Genomic DNA, 25,461 nt, shown 5'->3' on the forward strand with positions numbered 1-25,461 from the left:
AATGACGCAACTTCCGGCGACAGGTATGACGCCGGAAATGACAAAGAAATTTTTTTTGTGCCAAAAAAGTCCGCACCAAGAATGACGCAATAAAATGAAGCATTTTCAGCCCCCGCGAGCCTAACAGCCCACAGGAAAAAAAGTCAAATTTTAAGGTAAGAAAAAATTGATTATTCAAATGCATTATCCCAAATAATGAAACTGACTGTCTGAAATAAGGAATGTTGAACATCCTGAATCAAGGCAAATAAATGTTTAAACACATATATTTAGAACTTTATATAAAAGTGCCCAACCATAGCTTAGAGTGTCACAAAAATAAGACTTACTTACCCCAGGACACTCATCTACATGTAGTAGAAAGCCAAACCAGTACTGAAACGAGAATCAGTAGAGGTAATGGTATATATAAGAGTATATCGTCGATCTGAAAAGGGAGGTAAGAGATGAATCTCTACGACCGATAACAGAGAACCAATTAAATAGATCCCGTAGAAGGAGATCAATGAATTCAAATAGGCAATACTCTCTTCACATCCCTCTAACATTCACTGCACACTGAGAGGAAAACCGGGCTCCAGCCTGCTGCCAAGCGCATATCAACGAAGAATCTAGCACAAACTTACTTCACCACCTCCATGGGAGGCAAAGTTTGTAAAACTGATTTGTGGGTGTGGTGAGGGGTGTATTTATAGGCATTTTGAGGTTTGGGAAACTTTGCCCCTCCTGCTAGGAATGTATATCCCATACGTCACTAGCTCATGGACTCTTGCTAATTACATGAAAGAAATGTTAACAGCATACCCAGTTCACAAAACGTTTGTCCACAAACATTCCAAACTCAGTGTCAACCATTTTTATAAGCCCCTTATGCAAGCCTAGTAATACCCTTCTATATCTCTTAGGATTACTGCTTACCCTTACCCTCATGGGGATACTGTCAGCCTTTCTAAAACACCACAGTCTCTCCAGAAAAATTGACTGAACATAACTCACTGCTATATAGCATGAAAACATTCCTCACACCTGAAGTTTCTTGTACCCCTCAGCCATTCTGTGGGAACTGCTCTGGATCTTAGTGACAAATGCTAAGATCATCAGCCTCCAGGCAGAAGTCTTCATCCATCTGCTGCCTGAGAGTAAATAGTACACACCGGTACCATTTAAAATAAAAAACTCTTGCTTGAAGAAAATAAAAACTAACATTTTATCACCTCTTTCACTTTACCCTTCCTAGTACTTAGAGGAGGCAAAGAGAATGACTGGGGGGTGCAGTTAAGGGAGGAGCTATATAGACAGTCTCACTGTGGTGCTCTTTGCCACTTCCTGTTAGCAGGAGGATAATATCCCACAAGTAAAGGATGAACCCGGGGATTGTCGTACCTTATAGAAGAAATTCAGTTTTATGACAGTTTTTACACATTAGAATTGACACTGTCAAATACACAGTTGAGGTGACCAAAATAACCTTCCTTTTTTCTATTTCGGTCATTAATTTTCTTTCCTGTTGGTATCATGTTGATTGCATTTTTTTCCGGCATTTACTGTTATTATTAGTAAAGTTTTAAAGTAGGTATACAATTCTTATGTTCATTACACCTAGATAGGGTAAATTTGGCAATCCATCCTATATAGAGATGCTCTAGTCTGTAATAAGCAAGGAGCATACTCTTGAGAAAGTCATTCTGGTGAGAGACAAAATGTGTGTAGGTTTCCTGCCCACTACAGGTCACCATACTTTTCTTAAGAGACACCGGGCATTTGAATTTGCAAGAAGTGGCACTGATTGATCCAGACTACTTGCAACTTCCACGCTGGGTGTTGTGCAGTGCCGCATACCGGAATTATCTGATTATATGCTTTCAACTGTTTTTAATTTTGCAAGTGCATTTATGTAAGTCGCAGTTGCGCTCTGCTGTGTTTTATGTTTTAGATGTTTGTCCTCCTGCAGGAAAATTGGGTAGTCGGCTACAAGGAACAGCATAAACTGTGAGGAGAAAGGGTTTTTGGTCTCACAGATTTATTTTATCACTGGGCAGTGGTGGACTATACGGGATAGAGTGGAACCTTTGGTTTCTAGTTCCACACTGGATACTTTGGGACTTGTTTGTAGGGCTCATTACACATGCAAGTAAGACTGTTTTGTTTGTCATGGTTTTTGCATCAATTTTATTTCCAAGAGTTACATTTTATTATATCAGCTTGTTGCACTACACTCACTCTTTGTTTTTTCTATTTTTCACACCATGTAAATACACAGCGGTAATGTTGTGACTTCCTTCTCCTCCCCACACACTAAGAGGGATATATATATATATATATATATATATATATATATACACATATATATATATACATATATATATATATATATATTTATATTATATATACCCTCTACTTGGATTGCTTATTATAATAAACCATATGGGAGGGGGTGGGAGAAAATTTACACGGAAGAAGGTACTATAATTAATATTTTATTAGGAATCAAATTATTCTTTACAAAATTAGAATGCATGCATTGCCTTTATATTAAATAATACTGACCACTGCAAGTAGACTATAATGATGTGTAATTAATATTTTATAATTAATCATTTGATAAGTTTTCGTAAAGGTTTTCAATATACCTCTTAAATTAATAAAAGCTCTTAATTTCTCATTACAAGTTTTAGAACGTAAAAGTACGATTTGCATTAAATATTTAGTGTTTTATTAATCGAGGAAATCATTGTATCTATTACGCAAAATGAATATGCATATACATTTAAAGAAATATTAGGAAGAATTGCAAATTCAAATTTAAACTTTTCATGATTCAGATAGAGTATGCATTTTTGCAGAGCACTCACATGGTTCTTCTGACAGGTTTGAAATGGTTTCTTAATGTCATAGGTCAGCGCCCCCTTTGTGTAAATACATCAGTTTGACCCTTGGTGAAAGCATTTTTGCAGTATCATGTGATAATGTGCCAGAACACCATGTACAATTAACATGCTGGTTTATCAAAAGATGAATCACATTCACGTACATTTTGGATCAATATAGCTACATGCATACCCCGTGACAATTACTTTCCTTCAAAATAAAAAACCCAACAGATTTGTTCTGTATATTTTAAGAAGCTTAGTTGCATCAAGGAACATGTAAACTAACCTCATTGATTTTCTGCTTCTGAATAGACGAAAAGGTAGCAGTTGAGACCATGTTGCTACTGATCTCTTTGTCTGCACCAAGCTTTTCTCTTGATTCATCAAAATTCTGTTCTTTTTTCGGTTGATATGAAGCATCTAATTTGTCAGTCGGAGACTTCCACTGCAAAAATGAAATACAAGTAATCTGAATGACTAAAGAATTTTACCCTAGTCGTCATGAATGAATACAATTAGCAACCCACTGATTCACAGCATGAATAATTTTTTTTCCACTGGACATTATACTTTTGTTGTATTTTGTATTTATGCAAATTGTTCATATAGCTAGTCACTTAAATAATATGCAAATTGGCTCAGAAGAAGAGTACTTAAGAAAACTGCTAAAGACTAGCTGAATTGTTTTTTTTTTTCCCAGCAACAATTTCTTCTGCTGCTTATACAGTACATTTATCTTTTGAAACCACAGTAGAAAAAGGCAGCGTTGAGTCCAGGTTATGCCTAAATTGGAATGCAATGCACGGCTGCCTTGGATTTTGACATATTTTATTTTATGACTCAAAGCTTTGCATGTGTTGGCACGAGTAGTTCAATTAAGTTAAAAAACTAAAGCCAGAGCAAGTTAATTTTATATTCCCTTTCATATGGTATGCAGGTGAATCTAAAGAGGATGCTACTTATGTAAGTCTGCATATTTAAAATATTAATTTCCATACTATACAAATCACTAGCTACAAATATCAAACTCACTGTAAGGTTACAGAACTATAAGACCAGAAAGCTCATTAAACAAGAATGCATATGCAGCATCTGCAATGCAAATATCTTGTACCATAAAATAATAAAATGCTAATAGATTTAAAGGGACATTGTGCTTAAAAAATAAAGAGTTCACATGAAACAGCAGCATTTTAAACACGTTAAAAATGTGCTTTTGCTTATGAAAATGTTAAACTGTAAATTAAACTGGTGCTGCAGTAGTTTATTGTCATTGGTGATAAAAACAATCTTTATACGTCTATTGGTAGAAATGGGCATTTATCTGCAAGTCCGAAAAGAAATTGCTGATTTATTCAGGACAGGAACACGTTTCTCTGCTGCAACCCCCTTAAGTAATAATAATAATAAAAATAATACATTTTGAAATCCCCTATTTTATGGCAAACAAAAATAAAAATACATTATACTAAAACAGTAAAAGACGTTTACATTTAAAATGAAACCAGCATAATTACCTTTGAAAGGGAAAAGTGAAAACAGAATAAAATATAGCAAAAAAGTTATGTACAGATGATAATGTTAATGGATATCTATAGAGACTCACATTTACAGATACTAAGGTCCCTTTGTTAGGAAGTGGAAGTCAGCAAAATATTCCACAACAAAGCTTAAAAAGCAAACAAAATAAAACAAATAGTTTTTTTCATCCTTCCAGATTGGAATTTATACTGTACTTTATCCTTAAATATCCCGTACCTGATCCAGCTACGTGCTACCCAGGGACATCTCAGAACAGTGCATAAACTCATTCACAGGTTAATGTACTGAAGTGGTTTCCAAGGGGTATTCCTGAACTAATCAGGATTTATAAAAAAAAAAACAACCGCAAACTACACTTTGTTGTGTTTTTGGGATGCTTTTTTTTTTATTTAGACAATTTGCAATGTAGTGAAAAAAGTTAGTAGTTAGGAGACAAAATGCTACTAATCTACTCAAATGCAAAATTCTAAACTGCTGCTGACACAAATTAGCAATGCTAGTAACATTGGTGTTGCAGCTCCTGAGCTGTATTTCTACTATGTGTTTAACCTATTGCAGGGGTTAAATTTATAGTGGTGGAGAGTTGCTATTCTTACAATGAGATTCTCTAATGAATTAGAGCAAGTGCTTTTTTTTACCATAATAACCCTATAAAGCATAATTAGTATACAACTTTGCAATATGTTACAGTTTAAAAGAAAAATGTCTTCAATACTCAACATATTTTACCATTCTTCTGGTTTTGCCTTTAGAAAATAGATGCTGATTTCCACGTACACCCCATATGCAGGCTTGCTTGCCAGGCACATTCCTTTAAATACATTGTGCACAAACATGCACTGGACAAAATAGAACCACTAAGGTGACTGAAATCCAAAGAAAGAGAAAAAAAATGCATATAGGAAAAAACAGGATCAAAGAAATAGAACCAATCGAACTAAAAAAAACAAGCACATATCAGAAAGATACAGAGATTGTGTACTGGGACAAACCCAAATCACAAACTACTCAAAATATGATTGTATTAAGAGACAAGAAGACAATTAGATATAGTAATTAATAATCAAATGAGCCCTTAGCACGGGAGAGGATTAAAACAGCAACACAAACATCTGGCTTAGACAGTCTAGACCATTGATGGTTAATCTAGACACCCCTGAGGTTGCAGAACTACATTTCCCATGATGCTCAACTAGACTGCAGAGTGCCAAAGTATTGTGTAAAATATAGTTCCAAAACATCTGAGGTGTCAAGGTAACCATAACTGGTCTAGAACACCAGCATGCCAAGCTTCTCTTGGTCTACAAAGACACAGACATAGGCATCATAGGCATTCAGTGGTTCTTATATAGCAGAAATTAACAAGTATGCATACCACTAACAAAAACATAATTTATGTAAGAACTTACCTGATAAATTCATTTCTTTCATATTAGCAAGAGTCCATGAGCTAGTGACGTATGGGATATACATTCCTACCAGGAGGGGCAAAGTTTCCCAAACCTCAAAATGCCTATAAATACACCTCTCACCACACCCACAAATCAGTTTAACGAATAGCCAAGAAGTGGGGTGATAAGAAAAAAGTGCGAAAGCATAAAAAAATAAGGAATAATTATGCTTTATACAAAAAAAATCATAACCACCATAAAAAGGGTGGGCCTCATGGACTCTTGCTAATATGAAAGAAATGAATTTATCAGGTAAGTTCTTACATAAATTATGTTTTCTTTCATGTAATTAGCAAGAGTCCATGAGCTAGTGACGTATGGGATAATGAATACCCAAGATGTGGAACTTCCACGCAAGAGTCACTAGAGAGGGAGGGATAAAATAAAGACAGCCAATTCCGCTGAAAAACCAACCACACCCCAAAATAAAGTTTCAATCTTATAATGAAAAAAACTGAAAATATAAGCAGAAGAATCAAACTGAAACAGCTGCCTGAAGTACTTTTCTACCAAAAACTGCTTCAGAAGAAGAAAACACATCAAAATGGTAGAATTTAGTAAAAGTATGCAAAGAAGACCAAGTTGCTGCTTTGCAAATCTGATCAACCGAAGCTTCATTCCTAAACGCCCAGGAAGTAGAAACTGACCTAGTAGAATGAGCTGTAATCCTTTGAGGCTGAGTTTTGCCCGACTCAAGATAAGCATGATGAATCAAAGACTTTAACCAAGATGCCAAAGAAATGGCAGAAGCCTTCTGGCCTTTCCTGGAACCGGAAAAGATAACAAATAGAATAGAAGTCTTTCGGAAATCTTTAGTAGCTTCAACATAATATTTCAAAGCTCTAACTACATCCAAAGAATGCAACAATCTTTCCTTAGAATTCTTAGGATTAGGACACAATGAAGGAACCACAATTTCTCTACTAATGTTGTTAGAATTCACAACCTTAGGTAAAAATTTAAATGAAGTTCGTAACACCGCCTTATCCTGATGAAAAATCAGAAAAGGAGACTCACAAGAAAGAGCAGATAATTCAGAAACTCTTCTAGCAGAAGAGATGGCCAAAAGAAACAAAACTTTCCAAGAAAGTAATTTAATATCCAGCGAATGCATAGGTTCAAACGGAGGAGCTTGAAGAGCCCCCAAAACCAAATTCAAACTCCAAGGAGGAGAAATTGACTTAATGACAGGTTTTATACGAACCAAAGCCTGTACAAAACAATGAATATCAGGAAGATTAGCAATCTTTCTATGAAACAACACAGAAAGAGCAGAAATTTGTCCTTTCAAGGAACTTGCAGACAAACCTTTATCCAAACCATCCTGAAGAAACTGTAAAATTCTAGGAATTCTAAAAGAATGCCAAGAAAAATGATGAGAAGAACACCAAGAAATGTAAGTCTTCCAGACTCGATAATATATCTTCCTAGACACAGATTTACGAGCCTGTAACATAGTATTAATTACAGAGTCAGAGAAACCTCTATGACTGAGAATCAAGCGTTCAATCTCCATACCTTCAAATTTAAGGATTTGAGATCCTGATGGAAAAAAGGACCTTGCGATAGAAGGTCTGGTCTTAACGGAAGAGTCCACGGTTGGCAAGTAGCCATTCGAACAAGATCCGCATACCAAAACCTGTGAGGCCATGCTGGATCCACCAGCAGAACAACGAACGCTCCTTTAGAATCTTGGAGAAGTACTATCTGCCGTAGGAATAGTAGTACGTTTAGCAAGAGTAGAGATAGCCCCATCAACTTTATGGATTTTGTCCCAAAACTCTAATCTGTTAGATGGCACAGGATACAATTTCTTAAACCTTTTAGAAGGAGTAAAAGAATTACCCAGATTATTCCATTCCCTTGAAATTAGGGGACGGGAAAAACTTCCGGAATAACTACAGGAGGTTTAAAAAACGTATTTAAACGTTTAGATTTAGTATCAAGAGGACCAGATTCCTCTATTTCTAATGCAATTAAGACTTCTTTAAGTAAAGAACGAATAAATTCCATTTTAAATAAATATGAAGATTTATCAGTGTCAATTTCTGAAACAGAATCCTCTGAACCAGAGAAATCATCATCCGAAACAGAATCAGAATGATGATGTTCATTTAAAAATTCATCTGATAAATGAGAAGTTTTAAAAGTCTTTTTACGTTTACTGGAATGAGGAATAACAGACATAGCCTTCCTAATAGATTTAGAAACAAAATCTCTTATGTTAACAGGAACACCCCTGAGTATTAGATGTTGATGGAACAGCAACAGGTAATGGAACATTACTAAAGGAAATATTATCTGCATTAGCAAGTTTATCATGACATTCATCACAAACAACAGCCGGAGGGACAGTTACCATAAGTTTACAACAAATGCACTTAACTTTGGTAGATCCAGCATCAGGCAGCAAATTTCCAGAAGTAGCTTCTGATCCAGGGTCAATCTGAGACATCTTGCAATATGTAATAGAAAAAACAACATATAAAGGAAAATTTATCAAATTCCTTAAATGACAGTTTCAGGAATGGGAAAAAATGCCAATGAACAAGCTTCTAGCAACCAGAAGTAAATAAACAATGAGACTTAAATAATGTGGAGACAATAATGATGCCCACATTATTTGGCGCCTAAATGCTTTGGCGCCAAAAATGACGCCACATCCGGTGACGCCGACATCTTTGGTGCAAAAACTTCAAAAAAATTACGCAAATACAAACAACTTCCGGTGACAAGAATGACGCCGGAAATGACTAAGAAAATTTTTTTGCGCCAAGAATGACGCAATAAAAAGAAGCATTTTCAGCCCCCGCGAGCCTAACAGCCCACAGGAAAAAAGTCAAATTTTTAAAGGTAAGAAAAATGTATTATTCAAATGCATTATCACAAATAATGAAACTGACTGTCTGAAATAAGGAATATTGAACATCCTGAATCAAGGCAAATAAATGTTTAAACACATATATTTAGAACTTTATATAAAAGTGCCCAATCATAGCTTAGAGTGTCACAGAAAATAAGACTTACTTACCCCAGGACACTCATCTACATGTAGTAGAAAGCCAAACCAGTACTGAAACGAGAATCAGTAGAGGTAATGGTATATATAAGAGTATATCGTCGATCTGAAAAGGGAGGTAAGAGATCAATCTCTACGACCGATAACAGAGAACCTATGAAATAGATCCCGTAGAAGGAGATCATTGAATTCAAATAGGCAATACTCTCTTCACATCCCTCTGACATTCACTGCACTCTGAGAGGAAAACCGGGCTCCAGCCTGCTGCGAAGCGCATATCAACGTAGAATCTAGCACAAACTTACTTCACCACCTCCATGGGAGGCAAAGTTTGTAAAACTGATTTGTGGGTGTGGTGAGGGGTGTATTTATAGGCATTTTGAGGTTTGGGAAACTTTGCCCCTCCTGGTAGGAATGTATATCCCATACGTCACTAGCTCATGGACTCTTGCTAATTACATGAAAGAAATATTTATTTACGGGGTGGAGCTAGCTACCAAAGAAGCAAGACTGTCTTGATGAAGCTCCTGATCTTATATACCCTATAACAGCTATTAACCATAGAAATTATAATCAGCTTTCTATAATTTATACATCAGAGAGAATAGGTTCAGTAACTGAGCTTTGGAAGGGTTGGAGGAGTGGATATTTGACAGCGATTTCACTCTCTTGCTTTGGGTTAACCGCGTGGCATCACACAATATAGATCGGAGAGTCATTTGACAGCTCAATATACAAGTGGTATACAAGTGGCAGTAAATTTTGCAGTGAGTACCTATATCGATAGACAAAGCAACAACGCCTGGCATATACTACTAACTGTCTAAAAGGATAACTAACTCACACTAAAGCTGATCCTTATCTAAAATGGCGGCAGTCATACTCCTGCTACAAAAGCTAGAGACAAAGTTAGAAACTCACTTTCTCCAGCTACATGAAGTACTTGTAACAGAGCGGAACATTCTAGGAGAGGAATCCAGATCCCACATAAGGAAACCACAGCAATTAAACTACCAGCTGTGCCCTCCTCCTCCCCATCACAAAGATCCAATCTCTCAGTCATGGAAGTTCCCCAACACGCTACTTCAGAGGGTGATGCCCTGTTTGTACAGAAAATACTTACCCTGACAGAGAGGTCGGATTTCAGCTTCAGCGCCGGTGAGCAACTAGCAGAGGTGGGAGAAACAGCCGACTCCTTGGATCGAGGTGACTGTGGAGGTGTATCCGCCATTGTCCCAGCTGTCGGGGGCAAGGCCTTGAAGCCTAGATCGAGCTTGGCAGTGAACATCACTACAGAAGACAATGCCCTTGTGGCACAGAAAATGTCTACCTTGATAGTGACACTGGATGCCGGTTCCAGCATTGCTGCACATCTACCAGAGGTTAGAGAAACAGTTGACTCCTTAGAACGAGAAGATTGTGGAGAGATAGCTGCCACTGTCCCAGTCATGGGGGGTAAAGCCCTGAAGCTTTACCAAATGTAACTGACTTCCCCCAGTTTTGCTTTTAAACATTATGTGAATCTGCTGGTGAGTGCCAAGTTTTCTGTGTGTTGTGTTGATAATGTTTGTAATGCTTCCCTGCGGACCTGTCACCTAGGCTGCTTTCGGGTTAACTGCCCGGGTTGCTGGGAACTTTGGAGCTGTCTGTCAGTGTTCAGGGCTGTGGAGTTTGCTGTGGCTTAGGATGTGTACCCAGTCCAGTCTGTGAGTGCGGTCCATTCCTGTGTTTATATATATATATATATATATATATATATATATATATATATATATATATATATATATATATATACACACACACACAGATACATACACACACACACTCATAAATGCTTCTGTTATATGTTTATGTATCCTATTAATAATTACGGGAGAACTCCCTATTCCTTTCTCTGCATTTATCACTGCCATACTAAGGCTATTATGGCACATATCACGCTCTTCACCCTTTTATCATAGCCACTAGCATTCACTACCTATATTTAGGTGTATTACGCATTAACATTTGGATTGGTATATTTGTAATACTATTTTTATTTTTGTTTGTTTTTTGTGTGCTCTACTACACAGCTTTAGGTGACATTATATTATAGAGATACTACTCTCTCTCACACATTATAGGAAGGAGGTTCTGCATTATCGGGAGATATCATTCCTCTCTCTCCCTCAGCCAGCGATGGAGTTAGATGATCATGTATAGCAAGAGGCTCTAAGCAATTTTTAGCCACATTAACCAAGTAAGTAGTGCGGTGACAGAGCCCCTGCTCAACATACCAATTATGCATACATGCCTTCTCTATATACATTTGTAAAGGAAATGTTTTTAATTATAATGGAGATATAGCCCTAGTACACATGAGCTTCTTAATTGTGAACTGTCATAGACCTGTAAAACCCTAGAGAACAATATGAAAGAGCACTGATTCATAGCACACAAATAGTCGACAGCATTTACTAAGTTAAATAGCAGCTCCATGATCTCAGATATCCTACCATAATGCTTGATGGGTAAGTTGTTACTTGTATTTATGGTACATAAGCACTGTATTATCCAATGTTACACTCATATTAAATGCTCATGACATCTTATTATTTATTCTCATACACCTTGGCTAGGATGACTCCAGTTCATTATAGAATGTTTCTAATTTAGTAATGTAACTTTTATATCACTATGCGACTCTGGTTATACATGGAGCATATACTGTAAGTTACAGTATATTCAAATATTGTTCTCATCTAGGTATTTAGTATCTATTCCGCCTAGTATTTAATGTTTTACCACTCTCTGTATACTATTCAATGATAAGCTCCTATGACATTTATATTCATTATATGTGAGAGCAGGAATTAGATGGTTAATCTGATCTCAGTTCAGTTTAGCTCCTAGGGTTTGGACTATCTACCTAAACGTTAGCGGTAACCTTTGATGTTGCTGATTACTAATTGGTGAATCAGGTATAAAGGTGTTTCCTTTGAAAAGGATATAAAGACAACTTCCAAAGTTTCAAATATAAAAAAACTTTATTTCTCGTATAACGCGTTGCAGAGATACGAGAAATAAAGTTTCTTTTTATATTTGAAACTTTGGAAGTTGTCTTTATATCCTTTCCAAAGGAAACACCTTTCTACCTGATTCACCAATTGGTAATTCCTGGAATACAGCTGGGACCCACTCAGAGGATTTGCAGTCGATACCGGACAAAGATTTCTTGGAGCTACTGCTGACCGGCAAACCGGACCAGTGTACTAGCCACTGTAGAGTGCTAGCCTGTCTTTTGGCACCGGTCACAAGTACGGTGCAATTTAATCTGGTAAGCCTCTCTATTTCATTAATCTAGCAGTGTTACCCAGACCGATTCACACTATCAGGCACCCTCTTTCTCTTTTCTGATCACTTAGATTATCCCACACACCGGGAACCAGAGGAGCGGCCTCCTGACAGAAGAAATCTATGTGACAAGATCCTGTTTATTATTTTTTTGCCATTTTGGGTGATATACACTTTTTACTATTCTGTTTTTTGGTTGAATTTCTTATCCGACTTTCTGACTAACACCCATTAATCACGTAACCATCACCGGTACTGATTATCCAGAGCGCGTCCCCTCAGTTCCCTCATTGGGAATTGTTTTTGTTGCTGATTACTGCTTATTTGAAGATTAGAGCTGCCTCTAGGATGTTATATATGTTTTATCCTTCTTTTTTTCCCCATAGAACTATACTGTTATATGTGATGTCTCTTTATGCAACAGGTATTGCTTAATCAATTATTAGAGTTCTAGTGTGATCTTCTAGTTGGTTAAGCCTAATGATACCTATACGTCAGAGCAGTAGCTAAGCCACTATTATACCCGCTAACATAAGACTTTGTGCCTATATATTAGCAACCCTTTAGACTCTGCGTAAATATAGCTTGAATGGGTGTAATAGATTTCCTCCTGCTATGGGACTATAGTAATGCGCTTGAGAAGCCACCTGCGGCCAAGGTGGCACAACATAGAGTTACATATCTTGGTTCCACTTTGAGAGAAGACCTTACATTTTAAGATAAAGAAGACGGGGCACTCTATTTATTTAGCTGCTGTCTCATACCTAATTACAATAAGGGTTTATCAAATGTTCTTGGCACCTTACCTAGTGTATCATTAGCTCTCTCGGACAGAGAGGTGGGACAGACTTATAAAGTAGGATATATTTAGTCATTGTTATATATAACTAAATTTTATTAGATAAAGTGTCCTATATCCATGTTGCTAAGCCTACTGTTTTGAGATATATCTTACCTACTTGACTAAAAAGCAGACCCTACGTCTGTTTAATTCTTAAAATGAGATAGGTTTACTATAAACCAGTTAGTACATATGTCCCTTCCCTTTATGCTAATTGGGCGCATTTACTTTAGTAAACAGAATAATAAAGTGATGTACAGCGCGGCACTATATTCCAGTTTATATTATTATTTTTTGCCCACCAAGTTCCCATAGTACTTGTTCATCAATTTGCCCCCCCCCCCCCCAATTCCAAGCGGTGTTTACCCGCTGATAATATCCCTACTTATCTACCTACTAAGTGTCATTAGACCCAATAGGGTCCTCAAATTGACTAACATGCCTAACCAGTGTTTCCAATATCAAAGGGCCCATAAGTGGCCAGCTCATTAGTCACTCATAAAAGCAATCATAACTTTAAAACGGAGGTTTCAGATTTTTATATTTTAGCATTTATTTTGTCTTCTGTATACATCATCGTAATGTTTCCCATAAAAATGTTGTCATTTATGTCATGACATTATTTGTAATCTTTTCTTGCGCAAAACCTCAATAAAAATTATTTCATAAAAAATAAAAAAAATTATATATATATATATATATATATATATATATATTTCAATAAAAACAATAGCACCTTGACAATCTACTTGAGAAAGATACAAGTGCATAAAAAAATTGCTTTGCTACACAGATTTCCTATTTTTTACACCATTGCACTCAGCTGATATGCTGGCTGAGCATCATGGGAAATGTAGTTCCAAAACCTCTGGAGGGCCAAGTTTGAGGATGTCTGCTCTAGATACCAACACATTAACTCTTTTCTGTGCAAGTACTGTCCACAAGTTTTAGACAGGTATGAAAAAAATGCTGTAAAGTAAATATTCTAAAAAAACATAATTTATGCTTACCTGATAAATGTATTTCTCTTGTAGTGTGTTCAGTCCACGGGTCATCCATTACTTATGGGATATATTCTCCTTCCCAACAGGAAGTTGCAAGAGGATCACCCAAGCAGAGCTGCTATATAGCTCCTCCCCTCACATGTCATATCCAGTCATTCGACCGAAACAAGACGAGAAAGGAGAAAACTATAGGGTGCAGTGGTGACTGGAGTTATAATTTAAAAATTTAGAACCTGCCTCAAAAAAGACAGGGCGGGCCGTGGACTGAACACACTACAAGAGAAATAAATTTATCAGGTAAGCATAAATTATGTTTTCTCTTGTTAAGTGTGTTCAGTCCACGGGTCATCCATTACTTATGGGATACCAATACCAAAGCTAAAGTACACGGATGATGGGAGGGACAAGGCAGGGACTTTAAACAGAAGGAACCACTGCCTGTAGAACCTTTCTCCCAAAAACAGCTTTCGAAGAAGCAAAAGTATCAAATTTGGAAAATGTATGAAGTGAAGACCAAGTTGCAGCCTTGCAAATCTGTTCAACAGAGGCCTCATTCTTAAAGGCCCAAGTGGAAGCCACAGCTCTAGTGGAATGAGCTGTAATTCGTTCAGGAGGCTGCTGTCCAGCAGTCTCATAGGCTAAACGTATTATGCTACGAAGCCAAAAAGAGAGAGAGGTAGCAGAAGCCTTTTGACCTCTACTCTGTCCAGAGTAAACGACAAACAGAGAAGAAGTTTGTTGAAAATCTTTAGTTGCCTGTAAGAACTTCAGGGACGTTCCTTCTTTGAAGAAGGATTAGGACATAAAGATGGAACAACAATTTCTTGATTGATATTCCTGTTAGAAACTACCTTAGGTAAAAACCCAGGTTTAGTACGCAGGACTACCTTGTCTGAATGAAAGATCAGATAAGGGGAATCACAATGTAAGGCAGATAACTCAGAAACTCTCCGAGCCGAGGAAATAGCCATCAAAAACAGAACTTTCCAAGATAAAAGTTTAATATCAATGGAATGAAGGGGTTCAAAACTGAACACCCTGAAGAACTTTAAGAACCAAGTTTAAGCTCCAAGGAGGAGCAACAGTTTTAAACACAGGCTTAATTCTAGCCAAAGCCTGACAAAAGGCCTGAACGTCTGGATTCTCTGCCAGACGCTTGTGAAAAAGAATAGACAGAGCAGAAATCTATCCCTTTAGTGAACTAGCGGATAAGCCCTTTTCTAAACCCTCTTGTAGAAAGGACAATATCCTAGGAATCCTAACCTTACTCCATGAGTAACCCTTGGATTCACACCAATATAAATATTTACGCCATATCTTATGGTAAATTTTTCTGGTAACAGGTTTCCGAGCCTGTATTAATGTATCAATAACCGAATCCGAAAACCCACGCTTTGATAGAATCAAGCGTTCAATTTCCAAGCAGTCAGCCTCAGAGAAATTAGGTTTGGATGGTTGAAAGGACCCTGAATTAGAAGGTTCTGCCTCAGGGGTAGAGACCATGGTGGACAGGACGACATGTCCACTAGGTCTGCATACCAGGTTATGCGTGGCCACGCAGGCGCTATCAGAATCACCGATGCTCTCTCCTGTTTGATCCTGGCAATCAGTCGAGGTAGCAATGGAAAAGGTGGAAACACATAAGCTATGTTGAAAACCCAAGGGGCTGCTAGTGCATCTACCAGCACCGCTCCCGGGTCCCTGGACCTGGATCCGTAACAAGGAAGCTTGGCGTTCTGGCGAGATGCCATGAGATCCAGATCCGGTTTGCCCCAATGACGAATCAGTTGAGCAAATACCTCCGGGTGAAGTTCCCACTCCCCCGGATGAAAAGTCTGGCGACTTAGAAAATCCACCTCCCAGTTCTCCACGCCTGGGATGTAGATCGCTGACAGGTGGCAAGAGTGAGACTCTGCCCAGCGAATTATCTTCGAGACTTCCACCATCGCTAGGGAACTCCTGGTTCCCCCTTGATGATGTAAGCCACAGTCGTGATGTTGTCCGACTGAAATCTGATGAACCTCAGTGTTGCTAACTGAGGCCAAGCTAGAAGAGCATTGAATATTGCTCTTAATTCTAGAATGTTTATTGGGAGGAGTTTCTCCTCCTGAGTCCACGATCCCTGAGCCTTCAGGGAGTTCCAGACTGCACCCCACCCTAGAAGGCTGGCATCTGTTGTTACAATTGTCCAATCTGGTCTGCGAAAGGTCATCCCCTTGGACAGGTGGGGCCGAGAAAGCCACCATAGAAGAGAATCTCTGGATTCTTGATCCAGATTTAGTAAAGGGGAAAAATTTGAGTAATCCCCATTCCACTGACTTAGCATGCACAATTGCAGCGGTCTGAGATGCAGGCGCGCAAATGGTACTATGTCCATTGCCGCTACCATTAAGCCGATTACTTCCATGCACTGAGCTACTGACGGGTGTGGAATGGAATGAAGGGCACGGCAAGCATTTAGAAGTTTTGATAACCTGGACTCCGTCAGGTAAATCTTCATTTCTACCGAATCTATAAGAGTCCCTAGAAAAGAAACCCTTGTGAGTGGTAACAGAGAACTCTTTTCCACGTTCACTTTCCACCCATGCGACCTTAGAAATGCTAGAACTATCTCTGTATGAGACTTTGCATTTTGAAAACTTGACGCTTGTATCAGAATGTCGTCTAGGTACGGAGCCACCGCTATGCCTCGTGGTCTTAGTACCGCCAGAAGTGAGCCCAGAACCTTTGTAAAAATTCTCGGGGCCGTAGCTAACCCGAAGGGAAGAGCTACAAACTGGTAATGCCTGTCTAGAAAGGCAAACCTTAGGTACCGATAATGATGTTTGTGAATCGGTATGTGAAGGTAAGCATCCTTTAAGTCCACTGTGGTCATATATTGACCCTCTTGGATCATGGGTAGGATGGTCCGAATGGTTTCCATCTTGAACGATGGAACCCTTAGGAATTTGTTTAAGATTTTTAAGTCTAAGATTGGTCTGAAGGTTCCCTCTTTTTTGGGAACCACAAACAGATTTGAGTAAAACCCTTGCCCTTGTTCCGTTCGCGGAACTGGGTGGATCACTCCCATCACTAAGAGATCTTGTACACATTGTAGAAATGCCTCTTTCTTTACTAGGTTTGTTGATAACCTTGACAGATGAAACCTCCCTTGTGGAGGAGAAGTTTTGAAATCCAGAAGGTATCCCTGAGATATAATCTCCAACGTCCAGGGATCCTGTACATCCCTTGCCCAAGCCTGGGCGAAGAGAGAAAGTCGGCCCCCCACTAGATCCGTCTCCGGAAAGGGGGCCCTGTCTTCATGCTGTCTTAGGGGCGGGAGTAGGCTTTCTGGCCTGCTTGCCCTTGTTCCATGACTGGTTGCCTTTCCAACCCTGTCTGTAACAAGCAGTAGTTCCTTCCTGTTTTGGAGCGGAGGAAGCTGATGCTGCTCCTGCCTTGAAATTACGAAAGGCACGAAAATTAGACTGTTTGGCCTTTGATTTGGCCCTGTCCTGACGAAGGGTGTGGCCCTTACCTCCAGTAATGTCAGCAATAATTTCCTTCAAGCCGGACCCGAATAAGGTCTGCCCTTTGAAAGGAATGTTCAGTAGTTTAGACTTAGAAGTTACATCTGCTGACCAGGATTTAAGCCATAGCGCTCTGCGCGCCTGTATGGCGAATCCGGAATTCTTAGCCGTAAATTTGGTTAAATGCACTACGGCATCCGAAACAAACGCATTAGCCAGCTTAAGTGTTCTAAGCTTGCTCAAAGTCTCATCCAATGGTGCTGTGCGAATCGCCTCTTCCAGAGACTCAAACCAGAATGCCGCTGCAGCAGTGACAGGCGCAATGCATGCAAGAGGCTGTAATATAAAACCTTGTTGAACAAACATTTTCTTAAGGTAACCCTCTAATTTTTTATCCATTGGATCTGAGAAAGCACAGCTATCCTCCACCGGGATAGTGGTACGCTTGGCTAAAGTAGAAACTGCTCCCTCCACCTTAGGGACCGTCTGCCATAAGTCTCGTGTGGTGGTGTCTATAGGGAACATTTTTCTAAATATCGGAGGAGGGGAAAAAGGCACACCGGGTCTATCCCACTCCTTGCTAATAATCTTTGCAAGCCTTTTTGGTATAGGAAAAACGTCAGTATACACCGGTACCGCATAGTATTTATCCAGCCTACATAATTTCTCTGGGATTGCCACCGTGTCACAATCATTCAGAGCCGCTAACACCTCCCCTAGCAACACGCAGAGGTTCTCAAGCTTAAATTTAAAATTTGAAATTTCTGAATCCGGTCTCCCCGAATCAGAACCGTCACCCACAGAATGAAGCTCTCCGTCCTCATGTTCTGCAATTTGTGACGCAGTATCAGACATGGCTCTCGTGTCATCGGCGCGCTCTGTCCTTAACCCAGAGCTATCGCGCTTGCCTCTTAATTCGGGAATATTGTATAATACTTCTTTCATAACATTAGCCATATCATGTAAAGTGATTTGTAAGGGCCTTGATGTACTTGGCGCCTCAATCTCACGCACCTCCCGAGCGGGAGACGAAGGTACTGACACGTGAGGAGAGTTAGACGGCATAACTTCCCCCTCGTTGTCTGGTGATAATTTTTTTATCGGTAAAGACTGACTTTTATTTAAAGTAATATCAATACAATTGGTACACATATTTCTATTGGGCTCCACATCGGCTTTTAAACATAATGAACAAGCAGATTCCTCTGTATCAGACATGTTTAAACAGACTAGCAATGAAGCTAGCAAGCTTGGAAATCACTTTCAATAAGTTTACAAGCAATATAAAAAACGCTGCAGCGCTTTTCAAAAACACAGTTGAATAACAATGAACTAATTCAGTTATAGTCAACAATTTTTAACAGTAAATGTATTAATTAGCAGAGGATTGCACCCATTAGCAAAAGGATGATTAACCCCTCAATACCCAAAAACGGATAATCAAATTAAGATTTAACGCTTTTATCACAGTCAAACACACTGTCACAGGTCTGCTGTGACTGATTACCTCCCTCAAAAACGAATTTTGAAGACCCCTGAGCTCTCTAGAGACGTCCTGGATCAAGGAGGAAGAAGCAGGAAGACTGTGCTAGAATTTTAACTGCGCAACAAGGCGCTAAAAAAGGCCCCTCCCACTCATATTACAACAGTGGGAGACCTGATATAACGGTTTCTATGCAGAAAAATATGTTAGCCATGTGGAAAAAAATCATGCCCAAAAAGATTTATCACCAAAGTACCTCACAAAACGAATAACATGGCAGTAAACGTTTTAAAAACAAACTTTTTCAATGTCATGCAAAGTTATCACTAAGCCTGCTACCAGTCGCTTCTACTGCAGATAAAGGCTTAAGCATTATTTCAGTATTAACAGTATTTTCTCAGTCAAATTCTAGTCCCTAGAAAATAACTCAACTGCGCATACATTTATCAGCCTGATACCAGTCGCTACTACTGCATTTAAGGCTGTACTTACATCATACGGGTAACAGCAGTGTTTTCTTAGTCAATTCCATTCCCAGAAAATATTATACTGCACATACCTCATTTGAGGGGGACCCCGCATGCTATTCCCATTATCTGAAGTTACCCCACTCCTCAGAATGTCGAGAACAGCCAGTGGATCTTAGTTACGTCTGCTAAGATCATAAAAAACGCAGGCAGATTCTTCTTCCAAATACTGCCTGAGATAGAAAAACAGCACACTCCGGTGCCATTTAAAATAACAAACTTTTGATTGAAGAATAATTAAGTAAAAAACTCCAGCTCCTCTCGCGACCTCCTTCTTTGTTGAGGGTTGCAAGAGAATGACTGGATATGACATGTGAGGGGAGGAGCTATATAGCAGCTCTGCTTGGGTGATCCTCTTGCAACTTCCTGTTGGGAAGGAGAATATATCCCATAAGTAATGGATGACCCGTGGACTGAACACACTTAACAAGAGAAAGAAATGTTAATAGTTTATTTTTTATCAATTAACAAAATGCGATGTTGATGAACAGAAGAAAAATCTAAATCAATATTTGGTGTGACAACCCTTTGCCTTCAAAACAGCATAAATTAATATGGGTACACTTGCACATAGTATATACATATATACACACACACACTTACAAATCCACACACTATGGACTAGATTACAAGAGCCGCAGTAAATATTTTTTTTTACGTTGGCAAAACATTGCTAGCATTAAGGTTTTTTGTGCTTGTTGGGTTCCGCTGGTATATGAAGTTGATAAAAAACATAATTTATGTAAGAACTTACCTGATAAATTCATTTCTTTCATAGTGGCAAGAGTCCAAGAGCTAGTGATGTATGGGATATACATTCCTACCAGGAGGGGACAAAGTTTCCCAAACCTCAAAATGCCTATAAATACACTTCCCACCTCACTCATACCTTAGTTTAACGTGTAGCCAAGTAGTGAGATGTAAAAAGGAGTAAAAAAGTATACAATAAGAGGAACTGGAAAAAATAATGTGCTTTTATACAAAAAAATTATAACCACCAAAAAATAGGGTGGGTCTCATGGACTCTTGCAACTATGAAAGAAATGAATTTATCAGGTAAGTTCTTACATGAAAGAAATAATTTAATTTATTTAAGTGGCAAGAGTCCATGAGCTAGTGACGTATGGGGTATAATACCCAAGATGTGGAAATTCACAGAGTTACTATAGAGGGAGGGATAAAATAAAAACAGCTATTTCCGCTAAGAAATACAATATAAATAATAATAATTAAGTTTTCTTAAATATTTCACTAAACTCAAATCATAGGCAGTAGCATCAAACTTAAACAGCTGCCTGAAGAACCTTTCTACCAAAGACTGCTTCAGAAGAAGCAAATACATCAAGATGGTAACATTTAGTAAATGTATGCAAAGAAGACCAAGTTGCTGCTTTGCAAATCTGATCAACTGAAGCTTCATTCTTGAAAGCCCAAGAAGTGGCAACTGATCTAGTAGAATGAGCTGTAATTCTCTGAGGCAGAGACTGCCCTGCCTCCAAATAAGCTTTGTGAATCAAAAGTTTTAACCAAGATGCCAAAGAAATGGCAAAGGCTTTCTGACCTTTCATGGAACCAGAGAAAATAACAGATTAGAAGTCTTTCTGAAAGCCTTAGTAGCTTCAACATAGTATTTCAAAGCTCTTACCACATCCAAAGAATGTAAAGAGCTTTCAAGAGAATTCTTAGGAGTAGGACACAAAAAAGGAACAACATTTTCTCTATTAATGTTGTTAGAATTCACAACTTTAGACAAAAATGTAAACAAAGTCTGCAAAACTGCTTTATCTTTATGGAAAATCAGATAAGGAGACTCACAAGAGAGAGCTGACAATTCAGAAACTAGAGAAGAACAAGAGATAGCCAAAAGAAAACACTCTCCTAGAAAGTAGTTTAAAATCCAAAGAATGCATAGGCTCAAGAGGAGGAACCTGCAAAATCCTTAAAACCAAATTGAGACTCCAAGGAGAAATAGACTTAATAATAGGTTTGATACGAACCAAAGCCTGAACAAAACAGTGAATATCAGGACGTTTAGCAATCTTTGTATGAATTAAGACAGAAAGAGCAGAAATTTTTCCCTTCAAAGTATTTGCAGACACACCCTTATCCAAACCATCCTGAAGAAACTGTAAAATTATAGGAATTCTAAAAGAATGCCAAGAAAATTTATGAGAGGAACACCATGAAATAACATAATTTATGCTTACCTGATAAATTTATTTCTCTTGTAGTGTATCCAGTCCACGGATCATCCATTACTTGTGGGATATTCTCCTTCCCAACAGGAAGTTGCAAGAGGATCACCCACAGCAGAGCTGCTATATAGCTCCTCCCCTAACTGTCATATCCAGTCATTCGACCGAAAACAAACAGAGAAAGGAGAAACCATAGGGTGCAGTGGTGACTGTAGTTTAATTAAAATTTAGACCTGCCTTAAAAGGACAGGGCAGGCCGTGGAATGGATACACTACAAGAGAAATAAATGTATCAGGTAATGATAAATTATGTTTTCTCTTGTTAAGTGTATCCAGTCCACAGATCATCCATTACTTGTGGGATACCAATACCAAAGCTAAAGTACACGGATGATGGGAGGGACAAGGCAGGATTAAGCGGAAGGAACCACTGCCTGAAGAACCTTTCTCCCAAACACAGCCTCCGAAGAAGCAAAAGTATCAAATTTGTAAAATTTTGAAAAAGTGTGAAGCGAAGACCAAGACGCAGCCTTGCAAATCTGTTCAACAGAGGCCTCATTTTTGAAGGCCCAGGTGGAAGCCACAGCTCTAGTAGAATGAGCTGTAATCCTTTCAGGGGGCTGCTGTCCAGCAGTCTCATAGGCTAGGCGTATTACGCTCCGAAGCCAAAAGGAAAGAGAGGTTGCCGAAGCTTTTTGACCTCTCCTCTGTCCAGAGTAAACGACAAACAGGGAAGATGTTTGACGAAAATCCTTAGTAGCTTGTAAGTAAAACTTCAAGGCATGGACTACGTCCAGATTATGTAAAAGACGTTCCTTCTTTGAAGAAGGATTAGGACACAATGATGGAACAACAATCTCTTGATTGATATTCTTGTTAGAAACCACCTTAGGTAAAAACCCAGGTTTGGTACGCAGAACTACCTTATCTGCATGAAAAATCAGATAAGGAGAATCACATTGTAAGGCAGATAACTCAGAGACTCTCCGAGCCGAGGAAACAGCCATCAAAAACAGAACTTTCCAAGATAAAAGTTTAATATCAATGGAATGAAGGGGTTCAAACGGAAGTCCTTGAAGAACCTTAAGAACCAAGTTTAAGCTCCACGGGGGAGCAACAGGTTTAAACACAGGCTTAATTCTAACCAAAGCCTGGCAAATCACCTGGACGTCTGGAACCTCTGCCAGACGCTTGTGCAAAAGAATAGACAGAGCAGAAATCTGTCCCTTTAAGGAACTAGCTGATAATCCTTTGTCCAAGCCCTCTTGGAGAAAGGACAATATTATAGGAATCCTAACCTTACTCCATGAGTAATTCTTGGATTCACACCAATAAAGATATTTACTCCATATCTTGTGGTAGATTTTCCTGGTAACAGGCTTTCGTGCCTGTATTAAAGCGGAGAAGCCACGCTTTGATAGAATCAAGCGTTCAATCTCCATGCAGTCAGTCTCAGAGAAATTAGATTTGGATGATTGAAAGGACCTTGTATCAGAAGGTCCTGTCTTAGAGGCAGAGTCCATGGTGGAAAGGATGACATGTCCACTAGGTCTGCATACCAAGTGCTGCGTGGCCAAGCAGGTGCTATCAGAATCACCGATGCTCCCTCCTGTTTGATTTTGGCAATCAGTCGAGGGAGCAGAGGAAACGGTGGAAACACATAAGCCAGGTTGAAGAAACAAGGCGCTGCTAGAGCATCTATCAGCGTCGCTTCTGGTTCCCTGGACCTGGATCCGTAACAAGGAAGCTTGGCGTTCTGGCGAGAAGCCATGAGATCCAACTCTGGTTTGCCCCAACGATGAATCAACTGAGCAAACACCTCCGGATGGAGTTCCCACTCCCCCGGATGGAAAGTCTGATGACTTAGAAAATCCGCCTCCCAGTTCTCCACGCCTGGGATATGGATTGATGACAGGTGGCAAGAGTGGTACTCTGCCCAGCGAATTATTTTTGAGACTTCTAACATCGCTAGGGAACTCCTGGTTCCCCCTTGATGGTTGATGTAAGCCACAGTCGTGATGTTGTCCGACTGAAATCTGATGAACCTCAGTGTTGCTAACTGAGGCCAAGCCAGAAGAGCATTGAATATCGCTCTTAACTCCAGAATATTTATTGGAAGGAGTTTCTCCTCCTGAGTCCAAGATCCCTGTGCCTTCAGGGAATTCCAGACTGCACCCCAACCTAAAAGGCTGGCATCTGTTGTTACAATTGTCCAATCTGGCCTGCGAAAGGTCATACCCTTGGACAGGTGTACCCGAGATAACCACCAGAAAAGAGAATCTCTGGTCTCTTGATCAAGATTTAGCAGAGGGGACAAATCTGTGTAATCGCCATTCCACTGACTCAGCATGCATAATTGCAGCAGTCTGAGATGAAGGCGCGCAAATGGCACTATGTCCATTGCCGCTACCATTAAGCCGATTACCTCCATACACTGAGCTACCGAAGGGCGCGGAATGGAGTGAAGAACACGGCAAGCATTTAGAAGTTTTGATAACCTTGACTCCGTCAGGTAAATTTTCATTTCTACAGAATCTATAAGAGTCCCTAAGAAGGAGACTCTTGTGAGTGGGGATAGAGAACTCTTTTCCTCGTTCACTTTCCACCCGTGCGACCTAAGAAATGATAAAACTATCTCTGTATGAGACTTGGCAACTTGAAAGCTTGACGCCTGTATCAGGATGTCGTCTAGATACGGAGCCACCGCTATGCCTCGCGGTCTTAGAACCACCAGAAGTGAGCCCAGAACCTTTGTAAAGATTCTCGGGGCTGTAGCCAACCCGAAGGGAAGAGCTACAAATTGGTAATGCCTGTCTAGAAAGGCAAACCTTAGAAACCGATGATGATCTTTGTGAATCGGTATGTGAAGGTAGGCATCCTTTAAGTCCACTGTGGTCATGTACTGACCTTCTTGGATCATGGGTAGGATGGTCCGAATAGTTTCCATTTTGAAAGATGGAACTCTGAGGAATTTGTTTAAGATCTTTAGATCCAAAATTGGTCTGAAGGTTCCCTCTTTTTTGGGAACCACAAAAGATTTGAATAAATACCCTGTCCTTGTTCCGTCCGCGGAACTGGATGGATAGCTCCCATAACTAGGAGGTCTTGCACACAGCGTAGGAATGCCTCTTTCTTTATCTGATTTGCAGATAGCCTTGAAAGATGAAATCTCCCTTGTGGAGGGGAAGCTTTTAAGTCCAGAAGATATCCCTGAGATATGATCTCCAACGCCCAGGGATCCTGAACATCTCTTGCCCACGCCTGGGCGAAGAGAGAAAGTCTGCCCCCTACTAGACTGAAGCTCTCCGTCCTCATGATCTGCATATTGTGACACAGTATCAGACATGGCCCTTACAGCATCTGCACGCTCTGTATTTCTCCTAACCACAGAGCAATCGCGCTTGCCTCTTAATTCAGGCAACCTGGATAATACCTCTGACAGGGTATTATTCATGATTGCAGCCATGTCCTGCAAGGTAATCGCTATGGGCGTTCCTGATGAAATTGGCGCCATATTAGCGTGCATACCCTGAGCGGGAGGCGAAGGGTCTGACACGTGGGGAGAGTTAGTCGGCATAACTTCCCCCTCGTCAGAATCTTCTGGTGACATTTCTTTTATAGTTAAAGACTGATCTTTACTGTTTAAGGTGAAATCAATACTGTACATTTAGTACACATTCTCCTATG

General features: G+C 39.4%; 1 protein-coding gene across 1 annotated transcript in view; it reads right to left on the reverse strand.

The window, feature by feature from the left end:
• The window catches only part of ZBBX (zinc finger B-box domain containing), a 508,142-nt gene that overhangs the window by 358,635 nt on the left and 124,046 nt on the right, over positions 1–25,461 (reverse strand). The window contains exon 6 of the mRNA XM_053711814.1: positions 3,157–3,315. Coding sequence (XP_053567789.1) covers positions 3,157–3,315 — 159 coding nt within the window. The remainder of the gene's footprint in view (positions 1–3,156; positions 3,316–25,461) is intronic.

Source organism: Bombina bombina, chromosome 4 (genome assembly GCF_027579735.1).
Source record: "Bombina bombina isolate aBomBom1 chromosome 4, aBomBom1.pri, whole genome shotgun sequence".
NCBI lineage: Eukaryota > Metazoa > Chordata > Amphibia > Anura > Bombinatoridae > Bombina > Bombina bombina.